Source organism: Odontomachus brunneus, unplaced genomic scaffold (genome assembly GCF_010583005.1).
Source record: "Odontomachus brunneus isolate Ranch 3 - 2012 unplaced genomic scaffold, Obru_v1 Obru_scaffold_050, whole genome shotgun sequence".
NCBI classification, from domain to species: Eukaryota; Metazoa; Arthropoda; class Insecta; order Hymenoptera; family Formicidae; genus Odontomachus; species Odontomachus brunneus.
The window spans coordinates 785,681-794,679 of record NW_022639500.1 but is presented as its reverse complement, the minus strand read 5'-3'; the positions used below and the strand labels follow the sequence as shown (position 1 = coordinate 794,679).

Sequence of the window (8,999 nt, the reverse complement as noted above, 5' to 3'; positions counted from 1 at the left end):
CTCTCTCTCTCTCTCTCTCTCTCTCTCTCTCTCTCTCTCTCTCTCTCTCTCCCCCCTCTCTCTCTCATCTCTTCTATTTCTCTCGTCCTCTCCTCGTTCGCGCGTAATCTCCTGTCTGAACGCTTCACGGTCTCTTCGCGCCGAGAGAAGGATCGCGCGACCAAAAGAGGGACGGGTCGTCGCGAAACGTTGAAATCTAGATCTGTCTCGAGCTGACGACGATGGTTCGTCCCTCGGATTACGGAAAGCGCGGCACAGGCCAACTGATCAAACAGAACGCGGAGCTGTCGATTAAGATGTTTGCACAGCCACTCCTTCGCAGATCTCTTCACCTCGCAATAAAGAACGCAGGTTCGCCGCGCTGCGCTTTCCGTATCTCTTCGAGATCCGTTTATCGGCGACTCAAGCTCGCGTCCGAACAAACGCGCGCCAAAATTCCTGTCGGAAAAACTATCTCAAAGCCGGAATCATCATCCGCCCCCCTGTACTCTCTACCGGTTTCTGCGGAAAAACACGCGGCTCGTTAGAAGTCTCCGCGCATCGGGATAACGAAACAATCTCCATAATTCCACGGACAGGGGCATAAAGATGTCCCGATAACGAAAAACCTATAGGAAGGAATAACGGGAGGCTCGTAAAACCTAAACTCCCTCTCTCGCTCCTCTCTCGTGAGAGCGAACGAGCGAGCGAGCAAGCGAGCGGGTTCCGAATCTTCCGGTATTATCGACAATGGACCAGTCGCTCGTAGGTAGGTAGGTAGGTAGGTAGGTAGGTACGGTACGGTATCGGGTGGTGCGAGACTATATAACATCTATACGAACCGGTCATTACGCGATGGACGCGCAACGGCGAAACCGCTCGACGCGAGAGCGAACGACGAGTAAACCGTTTTCCAGACGCGCATTACGCGCGCGCGGAGGTTCCGCGCCGCGCTCCAACGAGGAAATAAAATAAACCGGGGTTGGCGCGATAGAGCTGCGCTGCTATACGGCACAGTCCGGGTGTGCGAGAACGTATACACGTGGCTATGTACCGCTCCGATAAATGCACGAGATAACGGTACGAAGGTATATCATTATCTCGTACGGCGGTAAAACCTTCTGCTCCGTCCGGTCATTCGGACGCAACCCCGCCGTTGGTATGAAAGAGTAACAGAGAGACGGAAAGAGAGACAGAGAGAGAAAGAGGAGCCCGGATCCGTGAATTTTTAATTTTTATCGTCCCGGGACGACAAATCCATTCCGAATCCGCGATTCGAAGGAACGATAAAGGACAATCCACCGCTACCGTCGCGCCGAGCTTTTATTTGTCGGATGGATCGCGCGATGCCGCCGCGGGGATGCATTTTCGAGAGGCCATAACCCCGCGGAAGGGCGGAAAACGATCGTTAATTTTTCATTCTTATCTTCGCGCGGCGCACGGCCCGCCTCGCTATTGCGAGAAGCCAACTGATCCTCCTCCGTAGATACCGTACGATTGCTTCGTCGCTACCGTCGCTCTTCGATTTTTCACGTTAATCGCGTTGAAACGCAACTTACTGGGCTTACGTAATTTTGCACATAAACTGAGAAAAAATGCGCGGTATTCGTAATCACGTGGAAAAATATTAACCATAAAATATTAACCATAAATTAGTCAAGGAAACTATTTTTTTATTAAATTCTACTATAATATTAGTGAGGGAATAATCTTATATACATGTTATACAATTACTACTCTTGTATTAGAATAACCAGAGAATACGGTTGAAGCCAAAAATAACTCTAATTTTAGTTGAATCAATTATTTTTCTCTGTGTACTCTAAAGACCACCAATATCCAGCGTTAAACGCGCGACGTTGCAAAATTATCTCTAGTCAGCAACAATAAAATGAATAAAGAGAAAAAAAATTAGAAAAAAAATCTGCGAGAAAATGTACAATTAAATAATTTAATATCAAATATATCGACTATTCCCCCATATACGATCTTTAATACACTCAAATCGTCATATTCTATATTAAAAGAAAAGAAAAAAAAACAGCCGACTCAGTCGCGCACGAGAAATCGCATATCGAGTTACCCTCCAGGAGAAGATAGGGCTTTATTTTTGGACGACAACTCCTGGCGATCGGGGAACGATTGATGATCCCGGATGAGTGACGAGAGACGGATCGCCTCGTCGAGATACCACGGGGGAGGCTTAAACGAGTATTTATGCGCGTAAACGAAGGGAAGAGTTAGCGCGCGCGTACCGCCGGAAAATAAATAACGTCGTGCGAGCGAGCGGGGACGGGGAAGTCCTACGCGTTTGCGTGTTCGCCGACGGTACACGATGCGTGAAATCTTCCTGCGTCTGGTGGTGAAGATCGGAGGTACGCGCGAAACAGAGATGTACGACCCGAAGAACGTCAGACCGTGTGCCCGCGAGATCGCTTAAACAGATGTTTCCAATATGTTCGCTAATTAAAGACGGTCCACCCCGTCTCTCTCCCGTCCCTCCGAATTCCAGCGCGGCGGCGTGCAAACGTGAGAGATGCTGAGCAAGAGAAAGAAAGAAACATTCATACGCGCGTTGCTGATTGCGAATGAATTAATTAAGGTGTCCTGAGATCGCGAACTATTAAGATCTACAAAGAGTGAAAACCTGAGGGCGTTCGGTTTCATCCCTCGCGGCGACAAAAGAGACCTACTCGACGAATGCAGCAATATGTCGCGTATATCGCGAGACGACGCCAGTCGAGTACGATAAAAAGTTTACGGTAGCGCGAAGAACGCGGCGCGCGATATTTTCATCACGATCGTCGGGGTGCGCATTAGCCTCCCAATAATCACGGAGGAACCTTCGTTTCCGCGTAAGCATTATGCACGTGGACGTCATTAAGAGCCAGGTTTTAAAGCAGCCTTTTACGCTTTACGATCTTCTGCGAGCGAGCGCGTGTGTTTCTCTTCGCGTAATGCTTCCTCGTGAAAGTGCGCGCACGTGGATTTGCGAGCCGGGTAAAAATCCGCAAACAAACACGCACCAGTGATTCGTCTGGACTGATCACTAGAAAAAGTCGCCAGGACGTATCCGCGAAAATTGACACTGTGAAAATTGTCGGCCGCGATATCGATTTTTTAACAGTTTTGCAGCCACTGCCCGATTATCTCTCGAATATCAATCAGATCAAAAAGTACAATTTTACACGCGAGAAATCACGTTTAGACACGTGTGACTTTCTGCTTTTTTTCGAACTTTCTGACCTATCAAGAAGGGGGCTCGAGCAGGGGGAGGAGGGAGGAGAGGCAGAAATCCCTTGATTTCGCAATTAGTTATTTCGCGTTTCGTGTACGGCGTGCCCCCATAAACCGATTAGTCGCATTAAATCGTCAAGTCGTCAGCAAAAATTCTCGCCGGGGCTTAAGACGGGGGACGCGCCCGCCGCGGGGAACAGCTAAGAGAGGGGTGATCCTAATTCCTCGCCGGGCGTCGGCCAAAGAGACAATATTAATTACACCACTGTAATAACCAGATGCACTCCGTGTGGCCGGCCTCTCCCTCCCTCTCTCTTGCTCTCGCCGCGTTGATATATAAATGGTATTCATCAGCGCAGCGCGAGCGCACTCTCTATAAACCATATATAAGATTCCATCAGCATATATCTCCCGGAATATAATCCGCGGAGTGAGCTTCTCTGAGGGGGGATTAAAAGACGGGGCAGCGGGGGAGAAGAAGGGGGTCGGTGAGAGAGGGAAGGCCTATTAACGAGTACATTAAAACGTATAAACCTTCGCGATGTTCCCCGAAACGAGTCGGTCGCCGCGGTGTATTCTCCCGCCGGTAATTTACGAGGTACCAGAGACGTCTCCCCCCTCTCCCTCCTCTCGTCTCCTTTCCGCTCCCCTCCTTCCCCCGCGCTCTCTCAGCTCGCCTTTCGCCGCGCTCTTTCAGCGTCTCCTATGCTACTATACACCCGCCGGTTCCTTTCGTTCTGTCCATTTTTTATTGTTCTCCCGGTTGCCCCTGGCTTCCGACTCTTGGCGCTCGTTGAACGCCACCATCCTCCCCCCCTTTCCTCTCCTTCTGAGGCTCGCTCATTCTTTCTCTCGCTCTCCTCGCGGATCTCTTCAGTAAGACGGTCGCCCGTTCCCTTTATTTCCTCGCTCATTTCAACCTCCTCTTCCTCCTCCTCGACAGGAGAGAATTCGGGAGCTTTAACGATTCCGGACTGGCAAACGAGGCCGGCTTACTTCGTGCACTTGAAGGATGAGGCGCGATTTCCACAGAGAGCACAGAGAGGAAAGAATGGAAACGACGCGAACAGTGTACATGACTTACGCGTCTTCCTTTATCTCGACACATTGCGTTTTACTTGCAGCAACCACGAGGAAGCGAGCGCGTATGTTGCGTAAAAACTGCACATGACGAACTGATTGTAATCGACGACGGCCGACCGGGAGGAATTCGATTGCAGTTCGCTCTGTGATTGGCCGCAAGACGCCCGATAATCTAACTTAATTAATCGATACCACATGGAGCGGGACACAGGGACACCGCGGCGACCGCAAAAGGCACCGCGACAAATCGCTGATCAGATACAGGGGAGGAAAGAGAGAGAGAGAGAGAGAGAGAGAGAGAGAGAGACACGCGGGCTACAGAGTGTATCGCAGTTTTATACACGGTGGCGTAACCGCAGCAGCGAGACGGGACACCTGCGCGGTCCCACACCGATGCGGATCTGCCGTAAGCGCAACCGGTCGTAATGGTGATTTAATTTCTAGCACGTGAGATCGGCGTCGTAGATGTCGTGCTTTTTAGGCGGACTTAATGGCCACTTGACACACACGCGGACGCTCTGCTGTCTCTCTCTTTTTCTTTCTCTCCAAGGGGTGCGGGTGGCGAGTCTCGCAGGTGTTTTCGGGGGTACGACACGCCGAATGAACACTTCGTCACACGACGACTCGTTGTCGCACGAAATTACCGTAGCAATGACTTTTCCGGGCCACGTGCGCGCGAGGGAGATCGGTATCTGAGTGAAAGTGTGAGTTTTGTAGAATTTAGGGTGAAATCGAGGGTGAATGTGTGTACGAGCGAAATTAATCTCGCGAAGCTTGACTCGGCAATTTTGATCTTCGTGTATCTTGCCAATCGTGTGTGTGTGTGTGTGTGTGTGTGTGGGTGTGAGAGACCAACGGATCATTGACGATCGGTTACAATGTTCCGCCGGACGCGAGTTACGCTTAACTGAACGAGCAAACTCGATACCAATCGAATTCCAGAAATCAAACGAGATTGACAGGTCTGCCGTTTCCGTGTTCGCGTACTTGAACGGCACGACGACGAATGGAAATCACGTCACTCACTCTCTCTCTCTCTCTCTCTCTCTCTCTCTCTCTCTCTCACACCCTCGAATCCCAAATATCGTTTATCGCTGAATTATTTCGGACGATCGATCGAGTCCGCCGGTTCGAAATCAATTACCAACGTGTCCGACAGCGACGTCCGCGCGCGCGATTCCGCGTTCTCGAATTTGTTTCATCATAATCGTTCGGTTCCCTAATTGCGCCCTTCGAGCGGAATTCAATTACGTCTCGTCCCCTTTCGTCGCCCATCATATTTTACGTTCCAAATGGCCGGCGGATACGCGCGAGGAGAAGGAAAAAAAACAAGTCCGATCGGCGGCAGAGAGCGAGGGAGAGGAGGAAAAAATGGTAGGCGCCGGACGATTCCGCGGAGGAAAGTGATTATGAGTGATACGCGGCAATATCCACCCTACCCATCGGCCAGAAATTCACTTGCCGAGGAAATTAAAAACAGTCATCCAGCGCCGGGCCCGCTAATGGCGGGCATCGTTCATGTCAATATGGGCCATTGCCCGTATTACCATATTACGCTTAGGAAAGCCCCGGCGGCGTACTCGCCGGGTATCGCTTATAAATACCGGCAATTACAAAACGGGGTGGCTACTTCCTCCCCCGCGCATCTTCCCTTGAATCCCAACACCTCCTGCACATCCTCATCCTCGTCCTCTCGACATAGAATGGAAACTCGATTATATATAGCACACTCGGGTTCCCTCTCTCGCAATCTCATTAATGCGCGCGAGCTTATCTGAGCGTTTTTATTTTCCTCTCCCTCTGTCTTTTATTTTTTCTTTTTCATTTCTCGCTGTGTCCGTGGCAATCGCCATCATTCCCGGTCTTAAAACGTGTATCGCCATACGCGAAATTCAACTCCGCGTGACCGTCGTGTTGTACAAGTAACGCGTTTGTTTATGGAAATTGTGGAATGAAACCGACGAAATATTTTAATCAATCTCACAACGGGAACGATGTATAATACACCAACATGCGTGCTCCGTGCGTACCACACGTCAACTCAAGACGTAATAGAAAGTTGAGAACAAGCAGGCGGTACGCGAGGGTATGTCTTACCTCCTTGAAGGTCTGGAATGTTGTTCTTATCACTCTGTATTCAGCGACGACGATGGACCACTGACGCAAGGGAATAAGTTTACAATTCTTGTCGACTGTTCTGGAACTTTAGCACGCGCGACCAGTGCTACGTGACGTCACAATTAACGATCGCGAGCGCGATCTACTAATGTACAAGTCGACGGGAAAGATAACTGATACCGCGCTGATGAATTTTCTTCGCGTTTTAATACGCGTACTGCTTGTCGGCTCAAGACGTAATGTAGCTCACGGCCACACGCGGTCAAGTACGCGACGCGCGAGATTACCGAAACAATCGGCGGCAACTATAGTCGCCTACCGATGATGACGTATGTATCCGCAAACCTAAGATGTCAACAATAAACGCTACCGAAATACTTCGGAAATGCGAGGTGTATCAGGACCGTCACACGAATTTGAAGCGCCCGGGGCGAAATTTAAAGTACATCCTAAGGGTCAATTTTTCAGTATTATTTTAAACTTAGAATTAAGTTCAAAGTCTGTTTTTAACACAATATATTTGATGTGTTTGAACAGAGTTTGAACTACTATTGAAAACTTGGGCCCAAGTCTCGCGAACGTGCGTTAATTTGCATATCTAATAATGCTTCTTACGCTGAGAATTTGACCTTAAACTCTCTAGTTTCCTTTTAGTTTCTTTTTAACCGTTATTATTTCGTATTATATAATCCCGTATCGAGATTGTCCACTAAACCCTCAGGTTCGACCGGATTAATGTGAGGCTAGAACTTTTCGACTCAGAAGGGCTTGGCACGTGATTGCACTGCTATCAACGCATTATTACGCGAACAAATGGGCGTTTACACTCGGCGGACAGAATCGACACGGGCGTGCGACGCGCATCCGGCCAAATAAAATATTATTCTGTGTGCGCGAACGAGTGTGTTCATTCGCTCGTACGTTCCCGGCTGCGCAACGTCGACTCGATTTTACACGGATCGCTGCGGAACACGTCGGGCACAATGGCGAAAACCGGCACGTGCGGCCTCAAGACTTCCGATCAATTAACTCCACTTTCAATTCGTGCGACGCGGAACGGGGACGTTCGCGCGCTCTCGTGGTGCTCTCTTACTTGTTAGCCGTGTAACCACCTCCCCGTGCTTGTCTCGCTCTTTCTGCCCTCGGTCGCGCGGATATCCGCCACCCTCTCTTAGCGAAAGAGAAAAAGGATCGAAGCATATTGACGAGCCACCGAACGGCGTTCAGCCATGAGGCGATGCACGATGAGCCACACGCAAGGGTGCTCGAGAAAGAGAGTAAATATTAAAGCGCGCGCCGCGGAGTCATCGGGACGGTAATGATTGTCGCCAAGTAAGAGGCGCGGAGTGTACCTGATGACTGCGTCGACTGCCATGGGAAACACTCTGGGACTCGCACGCGACTGTTCTAAGCGGCTCTCGTAGGCACACTCTCTCCCTCTATCTATCTATCTCGCTTTCTTGATCTCGAGGGCGAAAAAAGAATAACGCGCAAACACTTCGCGCGTTATTTCAAGATTAAAGACAACGAAATTTAATAAAATAGAGAGATACCTCTGTTTACTCTCGATATCGCGAATTCTCCGCTCGAGACTCCTCGACTGAAAGACGGCGCGCCGGTATTTTCTGCTACGATAATGCTGATATCGAGAGAAGAGAATGCCATTACTGAGAGTACTCGGTATCGAAAGCATGGGAAAAGATCGATGCCTCGATATTGGAAGCTCGTCGTGAGCGTCTTATGGAATGTTCGAATGTAGGAGGAGGAGGAGGAGAGAGGGGCGTCACGGTTTGCGTCGTCGCCGAGTCAATTAACTTACGCGGCTGTCGTAAATTACAAAAGATCCAAGTACGACGAGGTAATGGACCGACTCCGCGTGTGCATTTACATGATTGAATATTCATGGTAAAGCGCGTAGAGCCGCGCGGTGTACTAGTCAAGAGTTGTCCTTATACCTCGTTCGCACACGGAGGCGATCCCGACTGCCTCTGTCGGAGCGTAACGTGGAGCACATCGTCGCGACCGGTGCGGGAACCCGTTCGAGAATCACTCGCGTCATCGCGATTCCACTTGGGGCGACGCGGCGCAAGTAGCAATTTCGCTCTGTTGTTTTCGCGCACTTACCGTGAAGAGACGACCGGCTGTGGGGAAGACAACGAGCTGGACAATTGCGACATTGTTCTCTCGGCACTGCGTTCCCATATGAAATAAAAGAGAAAAAAAAATTGCCAATCACATTCTCCAAGTCTTCAAAAAGTAATTTTTATTTGCGATATTACGATTAAAGTTGTAATATTTTAATGCGTATGAAAACTTTACATGGAAACTTTACGTACAAAAGAGTCTCTGCGTTTACGTTTCACTAACGAAGAAATTATATAATTTATTTAGACCGACACACGTACGTACAGCACGTGTGCTTGCACGCACGTTAAAAATATTGATATTTTCCCAGAGAAAATGGAGAAATCATCAAATTAGTCATCTGAGGCTCGCTACCCCATTTCGTGTACCCTCTCTTTCTTTCTTTCTTTCTCTCTCTCTCTCTCTCTCTCTCTCTCTCTCTCTCTCTCTCTCTCTCT

General features: G+C 49.4%; 1 protein-coding gene across 2 annotated transcripts in view; it reads right to left on the bottom strand.

The window, feature by feature from the left end:
- Positions 1-8,999, bottom strand: part of LOC116845257 — a 211,350-nt gene that overhangs the window by 32,434 nt on the left and 169,917 nt on the right. For both annotated transcript variants that reach the window (XR_004378219.1, XM_032817745.1), the window contains one exon: positions 8,542-8,607. Coding sequence is in view for 1 of the 2 variants with exons in the window: in XM_032817745.1 (XP_032673636.1) it covers positions 8,542-8,607 (66 nt within the window). In the remaining variant the exon portion in view is untranslated. The remainder of the gene's footprint in view (positions 1-8,541; positions 8,608-8,999) is intronic.